General features: G+C 55.3%; 1 protein-coding gene across 2 annotated transcripts; it reads left to right on the forward strand.

Annotated features, from left to right (window-relative positions):
• Positions 1-2,430: 2,430 nt before the first annotated feature.
• Positions 2,431-25,602, forward strand: KRT80 (keratin 80). 2 transcript variants are annotated; one of them, XM_019724516.2, is made up of 9 exons: positions 2,431-4,093; positions 9,628-9,836; positions 14,521-14,581; positions 14,860-14,955; positions 21,389-21,553; positions 22,040-22,165; positions 22,749-22,969; positions 23,451-23,506; positions 23,637-25,602. In XM_019724516.2, exons 1-9 carry the CDS (start codon positions 3,794-3,796, stop codon positions 23,759-23,761), a joined length of 1,359 nt encoding a protein of 452 aa, XP_019580075.2. In that variant the 5' UTR covers positions 2,431-3,793; the 3' UTR covers positions 23,762-25,602. The 2 variants fall into 2 exon arrangements, with proteins under 2 accessions (XP_019580075.2, XP_019580076.1); XM_019724517.2 differs by having other exon boundaries at positions 2,432-4,093; positions 23,602-25,602.
• The last annotated feature ends 618 nt before the right edge of the window (positions 25,603-26,220 follow it).

A 26,220-nucleotide genomic window follows, 5' to 3' on the forward strand; every position in this document is an offset into this window, starting at 1 on the left:
GGGACCCTAACCCAGGGGACATGCATTTAGGAGAGAAGAGGAGAGATGAACAGGAACCTGAGCAGGCTCATCTGGGAAGGCTTCCTGGAGGAGTGGCTTGGCCTTCCCAACATGCCCTGGAGTGAGACTAGATTCTCTCTTGCCCAGAGAGTCCCTGCCTGTCTCCTCAAGAGTCACGTCCTTCCCCAGAGCCATAGCCAGGATGGGATGTGCTCACTGGAACATTCATCCAACAACTATGCATTACTAGCCTACGTTATCCCAGGCCTGCCAGCTCCACAGGCCAGGCTTTGGGCCAAATGGGGAGCATGGCACAGAAGAGATACTGAAACTGTGACACAGGGATGCCATTCCCATAAGGGCACGCATTCGGGCTGCAGGAGCCTTCTCAGACGCCTCTCTGCCCCAGGGCTAAGAGAGAGGAACCCTGGGCCAGGCCTCTGAGTGGGCAGGACACTGAAAGGGACAGATAGGCAGGGAGGCAAGAGAGCAGAGGTGAATGAGAATGAGAGGGAAATAGATCAGAGGTTGGGAGGCAGTGACGTGGAGAGAGAAATGGAAGGCAGGAGGAAGCAGAGAAAATGAGAAGAATCCCCCTTGCTTCTTTGAGGACCAGTTTCAGGAGGCTTCTGGGTAGCCCAGCCCAAACCTCTCCCATTTCTTACCTCCTGCTAGCCCCTCTTCTGCCTTTTTTCTGCCTCCTAAACGATCAGGATCGCGTCCTGTCACCAGTGACAAGGAACCAGAGGCAAAGGGGGGAGACTCGAGGTGGAGAGAGAGAAATTGAGATTTCTGTCCCTGGCAGGTAAGGACCAACCAAGACACGCCTCCAGAGTCACAGAGGGATATAAGATGCTGGACTGCATCTGGGGTCACCCCAGCTCACGCCCCCCTGGAAGCCCCAAGCAGATTTGTTTGGGGGTATACCCAGGATGCACCTCAAGATCCCCACAGAGACTCAAAATTTCACCCACCCTCTATCTTCCCTCTCCCAACCCTGCCAGGCTCCCTGGGGGGCCTGAACCTCTAGATGGTCCAGTCTCTGTATCGAGGCCAGGAGAAGGTTCTATCAGGTCTTCCATGAGGGTGGAAAGGCAGGAGCCTGGACAGTTGACCCCCGAGGACACAACGCAGGGGTGGAGGGAGGCATGGGTGGAGCGAGGGGAGGGGACGGGAGGAGAGGGGGTGAGGCCGGGTTCTTCCATGGAGCTGTTTGTTTGGGGCCTTGGCTGTTCTTCCTGTTTGGCAGCCAGAGCTGTGACAGTCAAAGACATCTCTGTGACTGCACCCAAGAGCGACTGCTGGGTCAGAGAGGAAGCAGCAGGCGGGACCCACATCCCAGCCCCAGCCAGAACCCGAGGGAGCATGCTCTCCGTGCGTGCAAGAGGCCAGGCCACCCCTAAGGAAGGCTGTCCAGTGCTCGGGCTCCAGGGAAAGCCCTGCAATGCCAGCCTTGAAGCCAGGGAGTCAGCAATATCTAAAGGGGCTGACAGACGTCAGCGGAAGTCAGCAAGAAACAGCAGGTGTAAGTTAGCAGAGGCACTTTGGAGAATTGGGCCTCCAACTTAAAGAAAATTAGGAGGTGGAACTGCGACCTGGACGGTAAGAAGGGAGCTTCCTTTCCTATCCACTGCCCTTTGCAGGGGTCACCAGGCTCAGGGCTAAGGTAAGAAGAAGGGCTCATGGCTGCAAGTCCTCCGACTATCTAGGTTCGAATCCATCACTGATAAATTGCATGACCTTAGACAGGCATTCAACCCCTCTGAGCTTCCATTTTCTCCTCTGTAAATCGAGGCTGATGAGAATTAAAGCATCTACCTCAAATGGCAGTTGTCATAAGGATTAAGGGAGCTAATTTGTGTAAAGCCTTTAGAACATACCTGACGTGCCGGCTGTTATTTTGTCACTGGCTGGGGCCACATGCCATTGCCTGCCCCCCCCCCCAGAGTACACAGGGGTAGCTGGGGGGAAGGCAGGGTGCTGAGTCTGACCACATGTCATCCAGATACCAGTTCAGAGAGACTAGAGTAGGCCACGCAAGTGGGTGCCGAATGGCAGAGGAGGCAGCACATGTCAGAAGTGGAAACAAACACCAGTGCAGTGACCCGGTCACCCAGAAGTACCTCACCAGCCTACCCCAGCATCACAGCCTGGGACCCAGCTTCAGGATGGACTCATGGCTGCGGTACAGGTTCCTGTGCCCAAGTGAATCAGAAATACCCACTGTGTGGGGTAAGAGGTCTAGCCTGGGAAGCAGGAGGCCTGGAATGGGCAACGCAACCCCGGCAATGGCTCTGGTCTCCAGCCTGTCTCTTCCTCCAGTCCCAGAGGGCACTGAGATCTCTTCCATCTCTGATTACCTGAGTCTCTCCCAGACACTCTCCTCTCCCTGTGACCCCAGCACCCAGAGCGGTGTGCCAGTTCCAGGGAGGACACACAGAGCCAGACAGCCAGGGCAAGAACATCTAGGGCCATCAGGCCAGTGAAGAAGGAAGAGGCAGGCCCAGGAGAGCTGGCAGCTCCCTGGAAGTGTTAAGAGTGGGGCCTTCTGAACTTCAGGAAGGTGAGAGGGAGTGCCCTGAGCCAGCTGAGCCTTTTGCCGCCCCTCAGAGGCTCTGTGGGAGCAAATTGGTGTTTTTCTATTTCTACTTCATATTCAAGATGAAACAGGGGAAGGAGGTAGAGAAGAGAGGAAGGAGGAATGGGGAAAAGGGAGAGGGGGAGGCAGAGGCACATTTTCATAGCCCTTGAGGCAGGGCTACATTTGGTCATGGTCATGTCCCCCACCAGACTAAGCTCTCGGAAGGTGGGCACTGGTCTTAGCAACCATTTACTGAGGGCTTTGTGCTGGCCTTCCACTAAGTTCTCTGTATTCACCACCTCCTGGGCGTTGGTAGTTTCATCCCCATTTTCTACATGAGATTAGAATTCAAGTAATCAGGGTCACACCAGTGGTGAGCAGCCAAGCTGAGTCTTAAACCCACGTCTCACTTCTCCAAAGCCAAGAGCTCTTGGACTTAGCCATCTATTTCCACTCCAGCTTCTGAGATGGTAAAATACACATAGTAGGTGCTCAATAAATGGTAGATGGAAGGAAAAGAGGGAAGGAAGGAAGGAAGGAAGGAAGGAAGGAAGGAAGGAAGGAAGGAAGGAAGGCTGGGAAGGAAAGGAAAAGGGAAAAAGAAAGGAAGAAGAGAAGATAAGCCAGGGATACTCTTGGATAGCTGAAAAATAATAAAGGTGCTGTTTCCAATGCCAGGCTGGCACTGCGCCCCGGACAGCAGCTCTACCCTCGAGGAGCTCAGGGTTGGCGCTTGCCTCATCTTTTCCAGAAGTATGTGAGCCCACATACGTCAGCCTTCAGGTATGCAGTGAGGTCTGCGGTGAGAGGCAAGCGCTCCTCTGTCTCCTCTCTTTCTTTGTTGAATAGCCCTTCCTCTTGCTGTGCCTCCGCCCCCAGCCAGCCAGCCCAGCCTTGCCCCCCTCCCTGGAGCCAGGCCCAGCTAGATTGGGGGGCCTGTGAACAGCCCCCTCAGCAAGGCAGATCCCAGCCCTGGGAGGAGATGGTGCGTGGTGCTGGGGGAGGAGCGGGAGTGCCACATCATCTAACAGGTTGGTCAGGCTGGGAGCAGCCCCGCCCTCCCGAGCTAATGAGCACTGTACGACAGGTGTTTGCGCCTCAGTGCCCAGCTTGCCCTGCCTGTGACTGGAGCTAGCTGCCGCCGTCCCACCCCACGAAGGCTCCCTCGCTCATCTCTGTGCTCTCCCTGTTCCCAGGGCCCGGGGGCCCAGGATGGCCTGCCGCTCCTGCGTAGTTGGCTTCAGCAGCCTTAGCAGCTGTGAGGTGACCCCTGCAGGTGGCCCCCAGCCTGGGACCTTGAAATGGGACAGCTGTGGGACCCCTCGGCCAGGCTTCAGCTCCTGCAGCCTCACAGGCTGCTGGCCAGCTGGCACCATTCCCAAAGTGACCGTGAACCCCAGCCTGCTGATGCCCCTAGACCTCACAGTGGACCCAGCTATCCAGCAGCAGAAGAACCAGGAAAAGGAGGAGATGAAGGTCCTCAATGATAAATTTGCCTCCCTGATTGGCAAGGTGAGCAGAAGTGGGAGGGGGGCTCCTGAAAACTAAGGACTATCAAGAGGGGGCAGGTGGCTGAATTCTGTATTTCCTGAGCATCATGCCCCACCCCGGCCCCCAGCCAATGGGGATCTGGCATTGCTAACTCTAAAGGCTGGCTCTGAGCAGAGAAGTGGAGGGAAATCCCTGAGCCATCCTGGCACGGCGGGGAGAAAGGGACCTAGGATGGCCTCTGAGGTATGACTGGATAATAACATGCTGTGTGGCCTGGGGTCACGCTCCCCTCAGGCATGGACGAGGGAGGAGCTCTACGTGTGGCCAAGAGGGTGCCCCCTCGTTGGAATGGCTGATGAGAGCATGGCCTGTAGTCCTACCCCAAAGCAGTGGTCCACCCTCCTGTCCCCGCCTCTGGCCCTGTTCAGCTTCCCGTAGTCAGGAGCCAAGGGGACTGTGGGGCATCTGGAAGGAAGGAGGCTTCAGAGTGAAGATGCAGCTATGGCACATCCAGAGATAGGAATGCAGGAGACGGATGCCACGAGTCAGAAGCAGGCAGCTAGCCAGGCACCCACTTAAGCGGAGGCACTTCACACATTCTGACTTTCTGGAGGCACTTCACACATTCTGACTTTCTGGAGCCACTGCCGTGGCCAGGATGCTGGTCTGAGCATTCATGTCTACCTTTGCCCTCGGGCAAGAGCTTCAAGAGCTCCGAGAAAGTCCTATCTGCCTCCCAAACCTGCTCCTCACTCACTTCCTTCAAGCAACCTCTGCTGACCAGACCTCTCCGCTCTGCTCCCTCCCGCCCTGCCCAAGAATAAGAGTCACAATAGTACGAGCAGCTGTTAGTGAATCTCTTCCTATGGGCCAGGCACTGTGCTCGGTACTTCCATAGTTATCTCTGTTTCCCTCAACAACCTTGGGAAAGAAGTCATTCTATGCCCATTTTACAGATGATGAAAACAACCTTCTTGCCCTGCCCCCCAGTAAACCAGAGCCTCATCCCTCTGGCCTGGCTCAGCCCTTGTCTGCACCTTGCTGTCCCTGCTTCTGTGTTCCTCTGCACATTGCTAGTGTTCCCGCGAGGTGGGTGCTCCCAGAGAGGGGCAGAGGGAAGAAAAGAACACGTTTTGAGCAGCTGCGTGTGCCTGGCTCTGTGCGGGAACTTTGCAGACGCACGTTATCTAGCCCACACAGCAACATCCTGCAGTGGCTTGTCCCCCTACCATGCCCCTGAGGAGAAGCATGTACCATGCACTGTACATGCAGAAGTTAAGTGCCTGGACCAAGGTCACACAACCAGCAAGTCTACAGGCTGGATTTGATCTCAGGTCTGGGGGATACAAAGCCAGTAGTCTCTGAGATGGGAACCATTCCTTCCCCCCATTCATGTGCCCAGACCAGCATTCCTACACCCACACCTGGAGTGCCCGGGTAGGGGGGTGTGGAGGGGAAGTAACAACTGGAGGACATCATCCACTGAGGTGGAACGTCCCCTGCCCAAGCCCTTGCCAGTGGGAGAGCCCTGTATTGCTGGGCTGTTGGCCCTAGGAGACTAGCCCACTGCCCTGGGGAGGCAGGTCCCTGCAGAGCCACCTCCACTCCAAACCTGGGTTAATCCCTTAAAAGGAATGCTTCCTGAGCTATGTCATTTGGCTCAGATGGGTGGCTTTCCTCCCTGAACACCAGGGCTGATATTACCCTCTGCCTCTGCCATGGGGATGGAAGGTTGTATAGGCACAGGTTGGGGGCCCCAGAGGTCAGGATTCTGTCCCCAGGGGCCAGGGTGATGCCCTCTAAGGTCTTTAGCAGAACTGGAGCCCCCCAACTTTCAAGCCTGTGCCTTGAGAACCATGCTCTTCAGCATGGATGCAGGGAGCTGCAGAAGCCAGCCCACTGGGGGCTCTGATCGCTAGGGCTCTGCCCAAGGAGTCCCAGCTAACCCACCAACTCTATGGAAAAGGTCTGTTAGCTCATATCCCTCCCTGTCTCCTTGTAAAGGACGCAAGGGCCTGAGTGGACCCAGGCAGTGGTTAAGAGTACGAAATCTGGAGCTTCCTGGGTAGGGGTGCAGCACAGGGCTTGAAAGAGATGTATGAGCCCAGGGATTAGATACAAAACCAGTGCAGGGGTGGGGTCTCTAGGCAAAGAGAAGCGACAGGCAGGGGCAGGCCTGCTCCCCATCCCCTTCTGGCCCTCTAAGGCATGGAGAAAAGAGCACAGAGAAGGGGGAGGGGGAGGAGGACAGTTATTGGGGGAGACCACCAAGAGTTGGTGAGAGGCCCTGGAACAGTATTGGCTCTTCCACTTGCAGGCTGTGTTTCCTGGGGCAAGCCACTTGCCTTCTCTGTGCTTCACGTATCCTTCTGCTCTGCGGGTGGGCGTGAGCTCATGGCAGTGGAAGGACTGGTACAGCAGCAGCCATGAGAGCAGCAGGGACGAGCAGAAGCAGCAGCAGGAGAGGAAGCTGAGAGAGGCAGGGAGAGGGCAATGTGGGCACCCAGCAGAGGCTGCTGGCTGGGTCCTCTCACCTTCACATGCAGACAGCAGTAGGGATGGAGGTAGGACAAGCAGCAGGACTGCCAGCAGTCAGCTTAAGTGGGCTGTAGAGAGGGCGGTGAAATGCCTGGAGACAGAGACATGGGTACAATGTCTTCCCCTGGGCCTATGTGGCCTCTGGAAGTCCCCCTGCCCGCACGCAGGAAGGCACAAACCAACCCTTCCTGACAAGGAGACCCTGAGGCTCCCTGGGCAAAGCCAACTTCTGGGTTTGACACCCCTCCCCTCACCTGAGGAATAGGACCTGCAGGCCCCAGGGGCACCATCCTGTACGTTCATCTGCCTGGACTGTGGGCCCATAGGTTGGGGACCTGGGCTGCTCAGTTCCCTACAAAAAAACACATCTATCCCACCCTGGTCTGGGGCTCAGTACCATGGAGTTGCGTCACAGTGAGTTCTGTGCTTCTGGGCCTCAGTTTTCTCACCTGACAATGGAAGGCACGTAGACCAGGGGTTTGCTCTCTGAGGCCCCTCCTAGAATGACCGCCATGGGATCTAGGGTCAGGAGGGGTCAGCCAGATTGGGGGAGAAGGAGAATGAGAGGTAAGCGCTCAGCAGCCTTGGCAGGTTGGTGGCAATTAACCTGGCACCTCCCTAGGCCTTTGTTCCAAGAGAGAGGAGGTTTTCTGCAGTAAAGGTCCTAGGTTGGGGTTCAATTCCATCTCCATCCACTGAGATAACAGGTAGCTCCCCCAAGGGCAGCAGGGGAAAGGGGATGCCCAGATATCCCACAATCAAAATGCCCTGTGGCTGGACTGGCTGGCCAAATGCACTCCATCTCCCAGCAGGCTAGTGCTACAGCACAGGGTGTTGAGGTTAGACTAGGGGAAGGACTTCCTTGTGTAAAGGGTTTTTTGTTGCTTATGGGTGGAGGAAGCAGCCTCGCATCTCTCCTCTCACCCCACCCTCAGTGTAAACACGGGCTCCTGCTTGTCAAAACGGAGGGAAGGTGGGGCGAGCAGCTACCTCCCCCCATAAGCCCTCTCACACACACAAGACAGAAACCCTCTTGACTTCCATCCCTACTGAACCTGTTTGGCTGTGACTACAGCTGACTGTACACTTAGGTCAGCTTCAAGCAGAACTTACCAGTACAAATGGGAGTTGAGCAGAGGAATGACAGCCCACAAAGGCCATCGTCCAATAGTCTTGCTGATGGTTTCACTGCGAATGTCAAGGGGGACTTCCCAAGGGCATCAGAGTGTCTCAGGCAAAGGTGAGGATGTGGGCAGGGTAGAGAGACGAGGGCCCACGTAGCACCCAAATTTGGAAGGAACAGGAAGCCCATGAAGGTCCAGAGTAGGCAGCAGCCAGCAGATGGGCCTGGATGGGAAATCTGGCTACCCAGTTGCTGTGTGACAATGGACAAATCACTTGACTGCCCTGGGCCCCCATCTCCTCCTCTGTAAATGAAGAGTACAGACCAGCTGATCCGAAAGGCTCCTGGCTGTGATTCTGGTTCTTTCAGACTATGATTCTGGGCGCTGGTGCCAGCAATGGGCGGGAAGAGGCCCAGCTACTTGCCTGGGATCACAGGGGACATCACTGGACTGGTTATGACAACGTCCTCATGACAACAGCCCGCACTGCCCAGAAGCCAGGCTCCAGCCATCCTCCTCCTTTAGTAACCTAGCCCTGCCCTGAGCACCAAGGGGTTAGGGACCCCAAAAGGGGAGCAGATGGCTCTCAGTCTGAGAGGGAAGGTGGTAGGTCAGGACAAGGGAGGAGCAGATAAACGAGGGCCTCCTCCTGGAGGGCAACGGGGAGGCTTCCTGCAGGAGGGGCGCTGTGGCACACCTGGGGAGGGCCTGGGATGGTGGAAAGGGTGATGCCCGAGAGAGGTGGATCCTGGAGAGGACAGGCAGTGTGGGGAAGAGGAGGGGAGCCCCAACAGGAGGGAAGGATGGGACCCAAGGGTCCCTGACAGCCGCCGGTGGCTGGGATGGGAGCTAAGGACCTTGGGAGCCCGTGCAGCAGTCTGCACAGGAGAGCGTGAAGGAGGCAGTTTGAGAGGAACAGCTAAGCCCAGAAGGCTTGGGCCCCGTCATTATCTTCGAGGCAAAACAGGCCCGAACTACAGGCAAAAGCCAGCCAGGAAGGGCAGGTGGGCTCCAGAGCCCACGGTGACCCCAGCAGCAGATGGGGGTATATGTTGCAGTGGTTAAAAGATTCTAAATCCAAACGAATAGGATTCCACATCTGGCTCTTCCATTTGCTAATTTTGTGACCTTGGGCAAGTTATTTAAGCTCCCAGTGCCTTATTTCCTCATCTGTAAAGTGTAGCTGATAACAATACCTACCCCATGGGGTTGTTGTAGGGATTTCATGACTTAAAGATGTCAAGCTCTAGGGCAGGCCTGACGCCCAGTAGGGGCCACAGAAGCATTTGCTATTATTACTATAATATTCCAAAGTGCATCCCAGGCTCTTCTCCCAACAGCCCTCAGAGGTGGGCAGGGCAGGGGGCAGGGGATATCATCCCCAACTTTAGCTGGGGAAACTGAGGATTGGAGAGGCTGGAAGTCCATGGGTGCTGGGAGGATTAGCATGTAAGTACTAACCAGGCCCTACCCTGCTGAGTTTCCAAGGGAAGATGCGACCAGGCTTGTCGAGGGGGTGGCAGATAAGCCTCTGACACCTCGGGTTCCCTAGGGTCTCCCACCCAAGCCCCAGGCGGGCACTGAGTGCCTGTCACAGTCGCCCTAGTTACCCCTTCCCTCACCCAGTAGCTGGCCCTGCTCCTCCCCTAGGAAACGCTTGCTAATTGGCTCCACCTCTCTGATTCCCTCCTTATCGCACTGATCTTCCCCTGATCTTCAGTTTGAACAATCAGTAATTGGAGATGTCCTCTGAATGCGCTGAGTGAGGGTGGAAAGCAGATGAGCTGCCACTTCCCAGGGAAGCCCCTGTGTGGGCGTGATGGCTGTCCTGGGGCCCCTGTACCCCACCAGTCCGCACCTTGCCCTCTCACCGAAGCCTTCCTGCTCTCCCAGGTGCAGGCCCTGGAGCAGCGTAACCAGCTGCTGGAGACCCGCTGGAGCTTCCTGCAGGGCCAGGGCTCCGCTGCCTTTGACCTTGGGCACGTCTATGAGAAGTATCAGGCCCGGCTGCAGGAGGAACTGTGCAAAGTGAGCCAGGAGCGGGGACAGCTGGAATCCAACTTGCTGCAGGTGCTCGAGAAGGTGGAGGAGTTTCGAATCAGGTAGCATGCGCCCCACAGGGGCTGTGGGCAGGGACTGCGGGTGGGGGCCAGCCTGTACTCAGGGGCAAGGTCTGGGGCACCCAAGCCAAAAAAAGAGGAAACTTCTTTAAAGAACATTTCTTGACTTCAGACATACTTATTGAGGACTTATTCTGTGCCAGGCAGTCTTCTAGATATTGGAGGGATATAGTGGTGAATCCACAGCTCCCCCCACACCCCCAAATAGTGATTCTTACAACAAAGTCAGCTTTGTGGTGTCTGACAGCTAAGTCCTGCACTTGCTGGCCCCTGGGCACCATCGCAGCCACCATCTCCTATCCCCTCCTCTCGCGCCCATAGATATGTTTGCTCTTGTCCACATGTCCTGCTGGCAATGGGAAGTTCTGTCACCACCTAGAGTGACCGATGGGCTCCTGCTTAGGATATGGCTTGGCGTTTCAATCTCAATTAGGCTGGAAGGAGAAGCGGAAGGGTTAGGCAAAGGACAGAAGCAGTGGGTTTTGTTAGAATAAAGCCATCCCCTTTGGTAGTGCGTGCTGAACTCAGTGGCCAACTTGGGATGCAGAGAGATGAGGGAAACACAGCCCCAGCCTGCACATGCTTTTACAGCTTAGCAGGACAGACAGACGGGGACAAGCTGGCGGGCAGTACAGCCCAGGTTAAGAGCCCAGGCTTGCGCAGAGACTGATAGGGGTTTACTCCCTGCCCCATCTCTCCCTAGCTTTGTGACCTCGGTTAAGTTGCTTAACATGCAAACCTCAGTTTCCTGCTGTGTGCATTGGGAAGGATGATGGTTGATACCAACTAAAGCTGGTACGAGGAGGAAGTCAAGAGTTTAGTATGGCTGTAAATGACCACTCGTCTATCCCCTAGAAGACGGAAGTGCTCAGCACACAGTGCGGCCTTTGACACAGGTTTGCTGAACTGAATGGGCCAGTCTAGAAGGCAGCCAAGCACTTGGGTGGTTCAGCGAGGTGACCCTCTCTGACCACTCAGTGGCCAGGGCTTCAAGGACAAGGAGGCTTTGCTCCTACACCCCCTCCTTGGGTCTGGTCTCCTTGCAAGGAGGCCCCCAGCCTGGGTGAGGGAAGACAGGGTATGGCTGAACCCCACTCTCCTCCTCCAGGGCTTGAGCTCTGCCCTAAGTCCTGCTGACCTGAGGTGAGGCCTGTTGTCTCCAGAACAGCTAGGCAGGTAGGGCTGGAGGGTGAGGGCAGCCTGTCGGGTGTCCAGGGACCTGGGCTGGGGCTCAGCTTGCCCACCACGTCTGCATGACCTCCCTCCTCTACCCAGGCCGCATTCAGAGGGGATGGTCACACAGGAAACTCTCTCCACTCTGGGGCCTCAGTTTCCTTATCTGTGCATCTGGCTGGAACTTTCCATCCAACAGGCATGATCTGCAGCCCTGACCTGGGCAGTTCCTCATGGCGGGGCCCTTCCCTGGCCTGGGGCCACCTCTCCCCCAGCCCTGCCCTCCCAGGAACTAGGAAACACGTAGGGATTCTGATTGCCCATTCTGATCATGATGAGGGAAATTCATATTGGTACAGCAGAATCTGTGACTCATTGCACCGATATTTACTATCACTTTAGCCTTCAAAGGATCAGCAAATGGCAGAGCTGGAGGGGAGCCTCGGACCATCCTTTCATGGGGAAGGAAACACAGGTCCAGAGAAGGCAGGGACTTGCTGCCCTCAGTCACACCGCCACACGTCACACAGCCACGCGTGCTAAATCCCATCCCTCACCTCAGCCATCCACTGTGACAGGCTGCTCCTGTGAGCCCAGCCAGATCACATCCGTGGAGACACTTTGTAACTGGAAGTTCTGTACAAACACTACTTCATGTTCTAATCTGTCTCAACCCCCTCATTTGGCCTGCTGCCTCGTTTCCATCTGCTGCCCAACCTTACTATTTAGGTTAAGAGTCTCTCTTCCCCTCTCTGGGTAGGGAACCCACCTGAGTTGGGGGAAGCAAGGCTGGAGGGCTTCTGGGTCTGCAGGCCATAGCTGGGAAAGCTGCAGCCTGGCTGCGCGGAGCCTGGGCAGAGCAGAGGGGCCCCAGGAACCAGGAGACTCCAGGCCAAGCCCTGACAGGGAGGGGCGTGCCCCGCCTCTTTAAGGCTGATGAGATCAGCTTCACTCCTAGAAATAAACAAGTTGGGGGTGGGGGGGTGCGGGTGTGACAGGCTGAAAAGGGCTGAGAACGGGTTTGGGAGCTGGTGGCTGGCAGACTGACAGAGGCTTGGGGGTGAAGTAGGGAGATGGCATCATCTAAGCCTCTATAGGGATGGAGACTTTTCAAAGCTTTGATGTAGCCGGGACCCCAAGGATCAGTTAGCTGACTCTTCTGTTTACTAAGACCGAAGCAGAAGCCCAGCTAGGGGGAACTGCTTGCCCAGTGCCACACAGCGAGTGACTCAGGAACGCTGCATACAGTTGTACACGATGTTCACTGCACAAGAGCATCTGGTTGAAGGGGTGAACTGGGGCTGAAATCCAGTGGAGTCGATAAGAAGGGAGGAGGGAAGGCTGCACAAAAGGATGGGAAAGTAAGGAAGAGTAAGGAGTGAGGAGTAAGGAGGAGTTTGGCACCTCAAAGGACCTCCCCACTGGACAGCTCTCCCCAAGGTCCTGCCCCCAGGCAGGCAGCCATCCAGAGGGGAGGGGAGAAGGCGAAGTTTAACCACAAGGCTCATGTGGGGACGGCCAGTCCATCCACAAGGGACTTCTCAGGTTGGGGCTCCCCAGGTCCCTATCCCTAGGGCAGGGAATTCCTCAGAGGCCCCCAGATTCCAGAGGGAAGCCTGTTCAAGGCAGTCTAGCCATGAGGATTTGTGAAAGATGTGCAGAGAACCAGCCTCTCTCTCTCTCTCTCTCTCTCTCTCTCTCTGCAATTAGGCTTCCCATAGTTTCTCTCTTTGAAATTGTTAGAGGCCAAGGCACAGAGGCTGAGGGCCTGGGCCTGGTGTTGGGAGCACAGCGCTCAGGCGATTATAGCAGCAATAGGGTTAGTGGGCGCCACGCACTGTTGGAAGCACTTCATGTATTAACTTATTTCATCCTCACCATGATCACTATTATCAAACTGAGGCACACAAGTAGCTCATCCAAGACCATAGAGCTGACTAGCAAGGAAGCAGGATTAGAGCCAACTAGTCTGGCTCTACAGCCCCTGCTTCACCAGCCCACCACACGAGCCTCTTAGCCCTTCTTTGAGTCTCTATTTCCTCATCTGTGAAATGGGACCAACAGGACCTCCCTCGCTGGGGGCTCTGACGGTCACAGGAGAGGGTGCAGGTAAAGCTTCTCAGGCATTTTGTTCACCCTGGCAGGCCCCAATCTGAAGAACAGTCTCCTTGGCCCACCCCTCTGCACCCCCACCCCCGTGACCTGCACCATCACTTTGCAGACTCTTGGAAGCCAAGGCCATGGCCAGAGACAGTGTACATACTCGGCACACTGCGTTTCAAAGTCCCAGGTGCCTGCAGGCACTCGCTCCCCTGGGTCTGCTCCCCTCAGCTTCTCAGATAGGCTAGTGGAAAAGAAGGCCTGAGGGGTGGCGGGTCCGGCCAGCTGACGTGGGCGACATGACGCGGCCCCTGCCGTGAGGTCAGGGTCTGGGGCAGGCAGGCGGCTGTAATTAGAGCCGCCAGTGATTCAGGCATTCCTTGGAGAGGAGGGAAGGAAACAGGAAGCCACAGAATCCCCACATCCGCTGGGGCAGGCAAGGCTGAGGCAGGGAAGTCTGTGTCTGGCAGACCCCCATGCTGGGGGTGGGGTGGGGGGCCAAGACAGAAGTCTTGACTAGAGGAACAGGGTAAGGTCAGGGATCCAGGAATCCCATCTCCCCATCCAACAGTGTCCTTGTTCCAGATACGAGTGGACTTAAGGAGGAAGCAATTCTGAGAAGAGAGGGGACCCACCTTAGTTAAGTACTGACTGTACAAATCTGTCTGCACCAGGGTGGACTTCATCAGCCCCCACACACACATGCACACATGCACACAAATGCACGTGCAGACACACACACCCCTGGGCGACAGAGTCAGGAAGGAGGGGAGGAGTTACCTGCCCAAAACTGCACTCGGGGTCCGTCTGCCTGTTAAGTCCACACTCTTCCTCTCCTCCCTCTGGAGGGAACATGACGGAATGGTGTCCTACCATCCAATAGAGGAGAGAAGGGTGGGGTTGTGAGGTGGGTGGAGGTGGGAGAGGGCGAAGGGCGAGCAGGATGCTTGGCACAGACTTGATCAAAAGCTTATTTGAAACTGAGACTCCTAGGGAACAAAAGATGAGGGAACAAAATGACAGGGTGAAAAGACTGCACGATCAGGAGAGGCTTGGTGGAGGAGGTGACTGTGGAGCAGAGCCAGGGAGGGGACAGGTGCCACAGGGAGACGACTAGCTGATAATCAGGAAAGAGAAGAGGTTTGCCTGCTTCCCCAGCGCCAACACTAGGGTTTCACGTGGGAGAGGGGATATGTCATAGAAGACGGGGGGCTCCATCCCCCTGACGGAAGAGCCACTTTTTTCTAATAGGCACAGGGCACCAAATGAGACAGCAGAGGCCCTGAGCCCCACCCAAGGAGGGTTAACCAAACCCCAAGCTCCCATCACACCCAGCTGAGCAGGCTCCCTCTCTGTTTCTCTCTCTGTTTCTCTCTCCCTCCTCACCTCCCAGGTATGAAGATGAGATCTCCAAACGCACAGACATGGAGTTTACCTTCGTCCAGCTAAAAAAGGTAGCCTGCCCAGCCTGCCCCAGGGGCTCCTTCCTCATGGACCCTCTGCCCGCTTTCCCTCAGGATCCCCAAGCAAAGCCGTCAGAGGCTTGAGTCCCAGGAGCACAGACAGACAGACAGATACCTATCCCCACCCTGCTCGTGCTCCCAGGCTCTGAGCCAGGTCTCCTCTGGAAATCACCCCCATCTCACCCAGGAAGCAAAGCCCTCATACCCCACGCCTGCCCTGTGACCCCTCGACTTCCTCTCCCATCACTCACCAGTGCTCCCACCCGCAGGACTTGGATACAGAGTGTCTTCGTCGGACTGAACTGGAGACCAAGTTAAAAGGCCTGCAGAGCTTCGTGGAGCTGATGAAAACCATCTACGAGCAGGTAAGATGGGGCCAGTGTCCTGCTGAGCCAAGAGCTGACTGGTCCACGGCTAAGGGGTGCAGGGGCGGGAAGGCATACAGTGGGGTGTGGAACCATCGCAGTCACTCGCTACTTCTGGCCACAGTTGTAACGCTTTCCTAAACCCTTTCCTGCACGGCCGTCAATAATCCGACACTTCCCTTCATCACTCATTTCGTGGAGCGTGGGCAGGTTCCCAAAAGGCTACTCTCAGCCGTTCTTATTGAACGAATCTATCCCGGTAGACTAAGCACAGGCACCCACAGTTCCAGCTCTGATAGTCGTACACTTCACCCTTCCCTGTTTGGGAAAGGTGGGAAGATCTGTAATCGGATTATCTGGTTCCCAGACAATCCGAGCTTCTGCCGAACAAAAATGACACAGCAAATGCAGACAGAGGAGCCTCCACACACATTCTCATTTATCCCTAAGTCCTCAGCTGAGCCTGGTGGGGGATAGTGGCCCAGCAAGGCCTAGTGCGCTACAGGGGCAGTCAGCAGATGGGCCTGGCTGCTGGCTGCTGGACGCCACCCCTCTGCTCCTCTCTGCCTCCTGGGCATCCTTGGGGATCTGTGTTCCCCTCTCCACACCACCTGTTCCAGGGGTGAAGAGGTTTGTGGTGATGCTTCAATTCAGCTGGGAGCAGGCAGAACCATTGTTGGAGATGACAGGCCTTGGCAGCCTATGTGCTGCAAACAGTGGGTACCAAGCTATGGCAGAGCAGGGATCAAAGTCACCAATGCCATCAAAAAATTCTGCTACGATGGCCCTCGGGACTGCTGACCACAGCTTCATGGCCTCTTCCTGTGGAGAGGGAGATTGGGTCTCGTGGCTGCACATGGGCCACACTCCTTTCCAGTAAACTCAGCCCCAGAGGGGCTTTCGTGGGCCTGAGATCTGTTTGTGGCCCTGGGAGGTAGCAGAGCAGAGAATATACCATGGCCCTTTGGGAACAGCAGGGAGGCCGCCCTCCCAGGCAGACCACCCTCATCAGCCACCTGGCAGAGCTTCATGTCCCTGGCAGAGCCCTCCACAGGAAGGCCAAGCCCTATGTGGATGACCAGGGGCACCACTGATTGGCTTGAGAAGTGAGTTAGGGGTTCCTCTGCCCAAACTCACTGCGGGTGCCACCCAGGCAGACAGCCGGACCAATGTTTCGGAATCTACCCTCCGCTCTGCTCACCCACATCTCAGCAAGCCCGGGGCCCAAGCTCTAAGCTAGGACAGAGGTCCTCGCTATGGAGATAGACTAGAGGAAGGCCTGGCACAACCAGCACTATACCTGAGCATTGCCAGAGTCACAGCTACACAACTTGGTGTCCCGTGCTCCATTTAGATTTTGCAGCCCTTGGACCCCAATCTGACTCTACCTTTTTTACCATTTCTGTGACATTGGGCAAGTTACGTCTCCACTCTGTGCCTGAGTTTCCTCATCTGTAAAATGGGGAGAGTAGTATTACCAGGCTCACAGGGTTGTGATGAGGACTAAATCCATGCATCCATTTCACATATGTTTACTGCGTGCCGGCCAGGTACCAGGCCCTGACCTCACAGCAGTAAGCCAAAGCTCCTGATCTCAGGAGGGTACAGCTTAGCTCAGGGGGGACAGGTAATTAGCGGGTAAACATACATCTGAACAAGATCTTTTAGGAGGGTGAAAAGTGCTGGGCTACAGAGAAACCAGGTGATGCGATATTGCTGGAGAGAGGGCAAAGCTTCAGACCCCAAGGTCCGGGGGTATCTCAGAAGAGGTGCAAGCGAGAGAAGGCTCAAACTGGGAAGATCCAGCCCAGTGGAGGCTTGAGGAGGCTTTGGGCAGAAGAAGAGCTGTGCTAAGCACCCACAGCAGGAGTGGGTTTGGTGATGAAAGGGAGAGAAAGGAGCAGCTGTGGCTAGGGCAGAGCAGACAGGGGCCATGGGCACTGGACTGGGCTTTGCACCTTATTCTAAGTGTTCCGGGCTGCCCCTGGTGGGTACTGGTGAGGGGTACTGCCGAGGGGGTGAAGGGTATGGCTTGTGCTGGTGTAAGATGGCTGTGGAGAAGGGACTGCAGTGAATGCTGTAGGTGCTCAGGGCTTTCGACCAGTTACTATTACTTTGGGTGGCAGCAAGATGTTAGGATGTGAGGTTTGCCTTTCTCTCCATGTACTGCTGCAGGCTGAGAAGGCAATTCTGGCCCTTTGCTACGATTCCCCACACCAGTGGGTCTCTAAGCCGGCACTAATAGAAATATAATGTGAGCCACATATGTCATGTATTTTAAGTAATGTTATGCATAATTGTGTAATTTAATAATATGTGATTTTAAGTTTTCTGGTATCTACATTTTTCAAAAAGGAAAGAAACAGAAAGAACTCATTTTAATAATATATTCTATTTAGCTCAATATATCCAAAATATGATTATTCAGCATGCAATCAATACTTAAAAAAATGAATGGGCTATTTTACATTCTTTTGCTCATACTAAGTCTTCAAATTCTGATGTGTATTTTACACTTACAGCTCACCTCAGTTTTGACTAGCCACATTTCAAAGTGCCTACAACCATATATGGCTAGAGGCTACCGCATCAGACAGAGCAGGTCTAAGCAAAGGAAGGTGCCAGCCATGGCCACCCAGGTGGAAGAAAAACATGTCAGATGTGAGTAGCCCCAGGAGGGCTGGACACATTGATTTCAACTTTAGAGCAGACACTAGATCAGAAAAGCATGGCTGTGCAGGCCCACCTCTGTGTCCCAGGAAACAGCTCTCCCTCCTGTACACATATGCACATTTGCAGGGATAAAGCCTAAAAGCCTTTCCCAGGAGCTCAAGGCCCTGGATTGCTCAGGGCCTCATCTATACACTACAGCCTCCCAAGCAACCGCCTGCTCCCCATTTCCAGGGACACAGGGTTTTAAGAGAAGCCTAGGCTAGCTAGCAGAGGCTCACGTTCCCCCTCAGCTTCCAAGGTACTCTCCAGCTCCCAAGTGCATTTCGGGCCTGGCTGCTTCCAGCCAGAGCGCCACCTGCCCCACCTATAAATACTGGTTCCAGGGAGATTAGCTACGCAATCTGCTGACACCCCCCTGCAGCCTGACACACCTCCTGGGATGCAGAGTTCTGCAAAGAGAACCTGCTGTGCCTAAGCCACTTTGGCGCCTGCCCTGGTGGTGCCTCGGGGAGGCTGCTCCAGGAATAGGCTGCTCTGCCTGTGGACACTGCACCCCGTTTCCATCACTGTCACCAGTTAAGATAGTATCCCTAGCTATTGTTTATTGCGGGCCTACTATATGCCAGGCAATGTGCTAAGTGCTCTCCAGACATAATCTCATTTAATCCTCACAACCCTATGAAGTAGGGATAATCATTAGGAGAACACAGACTTTAGAGCAGCTTGGATTTGAATCCTGGCTCAGTAATTACATAAACTCAGCAGGTTCTTTTATCTCTCCATGCCTCAATTTCCCCATCTGTCAAATAGGAAAAATAATAGTGCCTCGCTCACTGACCTGTTGTGAGGATTTATTTTGTTAATATATCCTAAAGCCCTTAGAGCAGTGTCTGACACATGGTAAGTTTTTGTAAACATTCGCTGTTTTCAGTTCTATATTTATACCCATTTTTCAGGAAAAAAACTGAGGCTCAGAGAGGTTTAAAAACTTGGCCAGGGTTACCCAGCTCATAAAAGGTAGTGGCATTCAGAGCCCAGTGCCATTACACACTGCATTTTACCAAGTAGCATTAAGTTTTCCCCTCAGTGTCACCATCTACCCTGACCTTGGGGGACCACAGGGAGAGTAGTCACACACGTGGTAGTGTCTTCAGGCTCTGGTTCCCTAGAGAAGCTCTAAATTGCACCTCAGCTTAATTCTTGCCAACTTGGAGGTGTACATCACGTTAGCACTTCCACGCCACACAAGGCAGCATTGTTGAACCCTCTGCAGTTCCGCGGGGCTGGCATGTCTGAACAGGTCTGCAGTTGTTCTAAACCCTCCATTTCCTGCTTCTGTTTACTGAGCTCATGCTTACCCTACCACTTTCCAGAAGGGATCTGAGGCTGCTCCACCAGCTGTGTTTTGCCAATTCCTTCACCCTGATGAGGGAAGCCCTCCTCTAGTGTGTTCTGACAGTGCCCTGGCCGTTTCCTGGCCCGTAACAAATGCCAGCTTAGGCCTGGGCTAGAAGGGCCAATGGAGGGTTTTATCTGGAACTCCCTATACTCACTGACCCCCGCAATATGTTGACCAAGGAAGCCCCAAAGTTTCTGAAACTGTCCACAGCCAAGCAGCCCTGGTCAATATGTTGCGTCTGTGTGGGAAATGTCAGTCTCCGATGATGACAGAGGTGGGGCGTGAGTCTGTAGACACCATTACCTTATTCTGGCATGGGTGGGGCCCGCCCCTGCTTTTGCCCAGAGATCGCTGTTAAATTTACTTGAAGATCAACCGAAATCCCTGGTCGGGAGTCCCCCAAGGGGCAGCTAGCTGGCCACTAGGTTCAGGGTCCTATTGGCTCCAGGGCAGAGACAGGTTGTCCCTGGAGGGGCTCCAGGACTCCCATCACTGCTCAGGCTTCCTTTCCCTCAGCACCAGGGATGCTAAGTGGGCGGGGTGGGCAGTGAGCAAACGGGAGAGGTGGCCTCCCCCAGCTGGCCTTCCAGCTGCCCACGTGGCTCTAGCTGACCCACCCCAGCCCTGCAGCCTATAGCTACAGGGGTACAAGCTGTTGGTCAGAAGTACCCGCCTCTGTAGGTACAGACTCCAGCGGCTCCACCACAACCTCTCTGAGCATCAATATGGACTGAGGGTCAGGAGGGGCCCAGAGTCAGGAACCAGGATCAGAATGTAGTCATGAGCCAAAGAACAAACCCGGATCCAAGGAGGCTTTCAGATCCACCTGCCTGTTTTCAGGAATGCAGAGGGCAGAGGCGCTTGTTAAACACTAGCCCATGGAGCAATCAGTAAAATCTAGACTGTGGGGAATGTTCCAAAGCAAATAACCGGATGTTTTCAATTAAAAACAACAACAATAGCAAGAAAAAAACAGAGACAGAGAAAGATGGAGAGAGTCTCTATAGATTAAGAGACACTTAGCGACATACAGACCTTGTTTGCATCCTGATTCAAACAAACAAGTTAAATAAATATATATATACATAAATGGGAACACTGACCAAGATTTGATGATGGAAATAGGGGCCCAGGGGGGACTGTGAATACCAGTAGAAGTAACTTACATCCACGCCCCGCACCTTCCTCCTCCCAGTGAGCTCCACCCCCCTTCCCAAGGGTACCTGGCCCCCCACCCTGCCTTCAGAGTCCTGACCACCTGACTCACTCTGTACAAAGTTGGCCTCAGACAGCTGCTTCCACCCACTCCTCCTCCTCCCCGCTGGGGCCCCTATCAGCCCCTGACAATTGTTTAGCACCTCCAGGGAAAGCAGCCCAGGGCCCCAGAGGTGACACCTTGTAGCACCTTATGAAGACCCCTATTCCCCACCTGCCTCTCTACACACTCATGAGCATTCAGGCCAGAAGCTGTCAGGCATGATAGAAAGCCAACCTGGGGTAGAAAGACAGACAGAGGCTTCAGCTCCTGTCTCCGCCCCTCTAAGGGAGCTGAGCTGGAACAGCAAGGGCCCTGCACTCACAGCTGCTTCCATACACTCTTGGTGCCGCAGTTCCTTTCCCGCGTCTGAGAGGGGCTAACGCACATGCCAGCCTGGGGAGGATGAAATGTGAGGCTGCCTGGAAAGCACTCAGCTGACAGCCGGGCCCAGAATGAGCCCCAAGAAAATGAGAGGCTTTACCACTTCCAGGGGTCTCTGAGGATGGGGGCTGGCACTTTCTAAGCAGAGAAGAGGGACCCTAAAGCATAGGGAGAAGATCAAAATATTGAGGCGAAGCCCTATTTTTGCCAGGCAAGCCCTCAGCTAGATGGAGAGGGTGCAGTGAGTCTCAGGGTGACCCTGCAGTCACCTCAGCCTGCCTCTGGCAGCAAGTAGGGTACAGACGTGTCAGCCTCTAGGTCAGCTCCTGCCCCTCATCATTTACGGGCTTTCATTCCAACACTTAGACGCTCCCTTGCCAGATGTGGGGGTCTGGAGATGAAAATGGCTCTGCCAGACCCTCAGGCGGCTTCCCAACCAGAGGGGAGGCCGAGCTGCACCCCACTGAGCCATAATGGTGCAACAATGAACAGAGGGGACAACTCCCCCAGGTCCCCTCATCAGCCGGGAGGAAGCTGTCCCACAGTGTAGACAGTGGGAACAGTGAAGAGGAATAAGGCTTGCGGGGTGAGCCTCTGGAGCCAGGAGGCCTCCCTGCGCCCCTTCCCTCCGCTCAGAGAGGGAGGCCAAAGGCGGGGTGAGAGGGGCTGCGAGCTGCTTCCTGAGTCCAAGCCCTAAGCCCCCCACTTATGTGCCTGGCCAGGAGCTCAAGGACCTGGCAGCCCAAGTGAAGGACGTGTCGGTGACCATGGGCATGGACAGCCGCTGCCACATCGACCTGAGTGGCATCGTGGAGGAGGTGAAGGCCCAGTATGACGCCATCGCCGCTCGCAGCCTGGAGGAGGCCGAGGCATACTCCCGGAGCCAGGTGTGAGGCTGAAAGCGCACAGTAGAGGGAAGCAGCCAGGACAGGAGGGGCTGCACTCAACGCTGAGGTTGCCTTCGGCTATGTGCTGAGATTCGGAGAGGGGAGTGGGGAAGCACAGGGCAGGAGACCACAGCAGCTGGCTCACAGGCCGGTATAGAGAACTTGAGAGCCCAGCACTGTACTGGGCCCCGAGGGGTGACGGGAGCAGGGCAAATCTGCACCCTCCAGAAGCTCAACAGTGTTGCTGCTCCCAGCAATGCCAGGCCACGTGTGGGCACAGCCCATGGGGCTCAGTCTAGGGCAGGAGGACTTGGTGAGGACGGGAGAGGGAGGTAGGAAGGAGAGGCTGGCCTGCAGTGGTGGCTGCAGAGAAGGAGGTGGGGCTGGGGAGTGAGAGAAAAAGGAGCAGCAAGGGGCGAGGCACAGGGGGAACCGGGAGGGACACAGTGAGTGTCCTCTCACCAACACCTCCTCCGCGCCCTCCAGCTGGAGGAGCGGGCTGCCTGCTCCGCTGAGTTTGGGAACAGCCTCCACAGCAGCCGCAGCGAGATCGCGGACCTGAACGTGCGCATCCAGAAGCTGCGATCCCAGATCCTCTCCATCAAGAGCCACGTGAGTTCTGGAGGACCCACCCGGAGGGGGAGGGGCGGGAACTCCAACTCTCATACTCTTGCATGCCGAGCACATGCAAGACCTGACCCAGTGACCTGGGCAGGTCACTTAGCAGCTCTGGGCCTGAGTTTCCTCACCTGTCCACCTACGATAGCTGAGGATCACATGAGCTTTGTATGTGAACGTGCTCTGTAAACTGGCTGGGGCTGTGGGAACACTAGACCGCCCCACTACCACTCACACCCAGAGCCCATGGCCTCCCGACAACTATACAGAGAGTAGGGAGTGGAGACCTGAGCCCCAGCTTCCAGCCAGGATGAGCCTTCAGACGACGCTGCCCTGTCAGGACAGCTGGGACAGGCTCCTGTGGGGGCTTATGGGACTTCCCTCTTTGGGGGCCTTGGGGAAGTGTCTCCTAGGTCTATTTGGACTCCCTCTTGCTACAATGCAACCCAATACCGTACCCGGAAATGCGTTGCTTAGCCCTCCCTCCACCAAGGACAGAGGTGAGCTCCTGGCCCTGGCCCGCTCTCTCCCTCCCACACCTGCTCCCTGACTCCTTCCTCTGTCCTCCTGGCTGCAGTGCCTGAAACTGGAGGAGAACATCAAGGAGGCCGAGGAGCAGGGTGAGCTGGCTTTCCAGGACGCCAAGGCCAAGCTGGCCCAGCTGGAGGACGCCCTGCAGCAGGCCAAGAAGGACATGGCCCGGCAGCTGCGCCAGTACCAGGAGCTTATGAACACCAAGCTGGCCCTGGATATTGAGATCGCCACCTACTGCAAGCTGGTGGAGGGCGAGGAGAGCCGGTAAGGGGCCGCAGCAGCAGGGGCGGGGGGAGGGGAGGAAGGCCTGAAGGACCAGCCCCACACAAAGCCATCCTCCCCTCCCAGCAGGATACTGTGAGCTAGCAGGCCCGGGTTCCTGTCCCGGCTCAGCTACTTATTACAAACTGGGATCTTGGCCCAAGTTCATTTAATTCTGTTTTTCCTTCTGGAAAATGGTCTGATCATAAACACGGCCTACCTGTGGTGGGAAGGATTAATACGATTCTGCATGCAAATGCCTGTCACGAAGAATGGCTCAGGAAATGTTAGCCATTTATACAGGGAGAAGGGACAGAGGCCCAGCGAGTACAAGCCGGCTAGCCAGGGTCACAGAGCAGGGCAGTCCAGGACTGGGAGTGACAACCAAGAATTGCCCTCTACCTACCAGTCCTCAGACCCCCAATCCCAGGGGCACATAAGCCACAGGCTCCCTTCACATCCCACCATTTCCCACCTTTCCCAGGATGGACTTGCCTTCAGCCGCTATGGTCAGCACTATGCAATCCAGATCTAGAAGCGGTGAGTCTACTTGCCCCAAGAAGCCATGCTGGGGAGGGGGCAGGTTGGGGTTTTGACCCTCAAGGCATCATTTTAAGTAGCTCTCACACCTCCAGCCCCTCCCCTCCCCCACCGCTTCTGTTCCCTGTAGTTGCTTCCAAGTCCCACCTCACAAGCGCCCCCTCCCGGAAGAAGAAGAACTGCAGAGGCCCTGTGATCCAAATCACCGAAATGTCAGAGAAGCTCTTCTTGCAGGAGTCGGAGGCCTCAGATTGAGGCAGCTGGACCCCAGGGGCCCCACGTCACTCCACTGCAGCAAGAGGCATTTAAGCTAAACTCAAGAAAGCAACTTGGGGCCTCCAGGTTGGGAGGGGAGGCAAACCTGATCCTGAACTGAAAGTTCAAAACAATGACTTTTTTGTGGGTGCCAGGGGTGGGACAGGACTGTCACCAGCTGTTCAGAGTCACTCCACTCCATATCAATATGTCACAATCCCACCCTTCCAACCTTCTGGCCAGTGGTTTCCCAACTGGGTAAACTGGATTTGGGGTAAGTTTTGTCTCCACCTCCTTGCTTTCCTGAGACTCCTCCCCCAACAGAGGGCTCTGAACAAGGTCCCTTGGACCCTTTTGCCCAACCCTAGCTCTAAACTCATATCTCAAGGCTTGCCTTGCCTGTGCCTTGGCACCGAGGCCAGTGCCCTCGCTTGCCCAGCCCAGCGAGCAATGGACCAGGGACTGATGGGGACTACTTGGGCCCCTCCCCATATCTGGAGTTCCTGGGGAGAGGGGGGCGAGGTGCTGAGTATCCCTGGCTTTCCTGTACCACTTGGGCTCCCCAGACACCTGACAGTATTAGAGAGCGAGGGGAAGAGGCTCCCCTCAGGTTTAAGACCTGAGTCTGGATCTCTGAGATCAACCCAGACACCTGTGCTCCTTCCCTCCTCCTGTGGGCTCCTCCTAGCAGGTCACAGTCAGAATTAGACAGGCTGCCCAACCAGCTACAAGCACCTTCCCCAGAAGCTATTCTTGCCATGAAAAATTCCCTTGGGGAAAGGCCGGATGGCAGTCTGAGACCAGGCAGGAGAATCATACCCTCCCTTCTCCTCCCTGCCATCCTGGGGTTCACCACCCTCCAGGGGATCTCAGCTCCCTGCCCCCGCCTAGGTGTTTCCCAGCCTGAAACCTGACTTTGGTGTACCAGGCCCTGGAGACCCCTAGCCCCACCCCTGCCATGAAACCCCAGTCCATTTCCCATGAATCCCTTCTCAGGATCTCTGTTCTCCCCAGCAGGCCAAACAACCTGGCCCTGCTCTCCTTTGCATTCATTCATTGAGGAGCCCAGAAACACCCCACACCTGTGGGGTTATAGCTCCTGCTTTTCTTCCCCCTCTGCCCTCCTCCCTCCTTGCCCGCTCCCCTGCCTCCAGCAGGGCCATGAAGAAGGCATGGTCCAGGCAGGTCTGAGAGCTTCTGAGCCCTTGAGGTCAGGCTGGGGAGCCCCAATGACAACCAAAGAGAAATTCTGCATCCAAAAAGATTTGAGGCTGAGAGAACCGCTCTTCTTTTTTCCTCTGGGCTCTTACTTTGGGGCTTGCAGGGGGTCCTGACAGCTCTAGCCTCTCACTGCACAAGCCACCTCCTCTCCTTCCCTCTTTTCTCCCTGCCTGCTCCTTGCCACCCCTCCTCTTCTGGCCCCAGCCTTTGATTCATTCATCTCCTTTTCCAGGAGGCGTTGGCCCCCGTAGGCCTCAAGGTCCTCCTGGCCTGTGGGGGACGCTGAAAGGCTACTGACTCTCAGGCTGCAGGGAACTCAGACATATATGTACTCAGCCCTGAAGTCCCAGAAGGGTGCTAATTGCTGCTTTTTCTCTGCCTATTTATTGGTTTCCAAGGGAGCAAGTCCTCAGTGGGGATACAAGATATATAAAATATATATATTATTTTTCATAACTTATGTGGCTTTTAACTTATTGCTTCCCTTCCTGTTTCTGCGTAATCAGTGTAACATACTATACTAACTGGATAGACAGCACATATCCCAGCCACCCCACTTGACTGGCTGACTCTTTGGGGGCAAGGCCCCTTCTCCCTGCTCAGGGATGAATAAATGCTGAGATTTGTTCATAGATAAAGCTGTGTGTCTGTGTTTATCTCTCCTCTTGGTATTGGTCAGTCACTGGTCAAACAGTTTGACCACAGGACTTTGGGAATTCTTTCGGGGAAAGGGGGCTAGGGACTTAGTTACACTTTCAGACCAAAGCAACTAGGACACGAAAAGGTCTCCTGCCCACTATCCTACAAGGAAACTGTACCACTGTTGACCTATGTTCCCAGTGCCTCCTGACATGTCCAGGCACCATGTGGACGCCTTAGCAAGCATAGCCACAGGGGATTCCCCCAAGTGGTGGCAGGTTCCTTCTCAAGCACAACTGTGGGGGTTGGCACAGCCCAGAATATATTCTGATGGGTACAGGCCTAATCCTGCCAAATCAAATTCCAGATCAACAAACAAGGACTGAGGACATTCTCCAAGCCCAGCCCTGCACTAGGACACCTACGATTGTTCCCCACCCCTCCACCTCAGGAAACCCACAGTCAGGTTGAGAGAGAAGCAATCAACCCCCGAGAGCCATCCTGGACTTCCTAGCCAAGTGACGAAGGTCAAAGAAAAGGGGGCCTTGTGCAAGGCACTCGGGAATCAACACAGGCTGCTTGGAAGTAGTGGCTAGATA

Source organism: Rhinolophus sinicus, linkage group LG02 (assembly GCF_036562045.2).
Source record: "Rhinolophus sinicus isolate RSC01 linkage group LG02, ASM3656204v1, whole genome shotgun sequence".
Taxonomy (NCBI): Eukaryota; Metazoa; Chordata; class Mammalia; order Chiroptera; family Rhinolophidae; genus Rhinolophus; species Rhinolophus sinicus.

What these genes read in the sequence shown, in the direction of transcription:
- KRT80 (XM_019724516.2), top strand. Translation starts at nt 3,794, where the DNA reads ATGGCCTGCCGCTCCTGCGTAGTTGGCTTCAGCAGCCTTAGCAGCTGT. An exon ending in CCTTCGTCCAGCTAAAAAAG is followed by an intron (nt 14,582 to 14,859) that starts GTAGCCTGCCCA and finishes TCCCACCCGCAG; the next exon opens with GACTTGGATACAGAGTGTCT. An exon ending in TGAAAACCATCTACGAGCAG is followed by an intron (nt 14,956 to 21,388) that starts GTAAGATGGGGC and finishes GTGCCTGGCCAG; the next exon opens with GAGCTCAAGGACCTGGCAGC.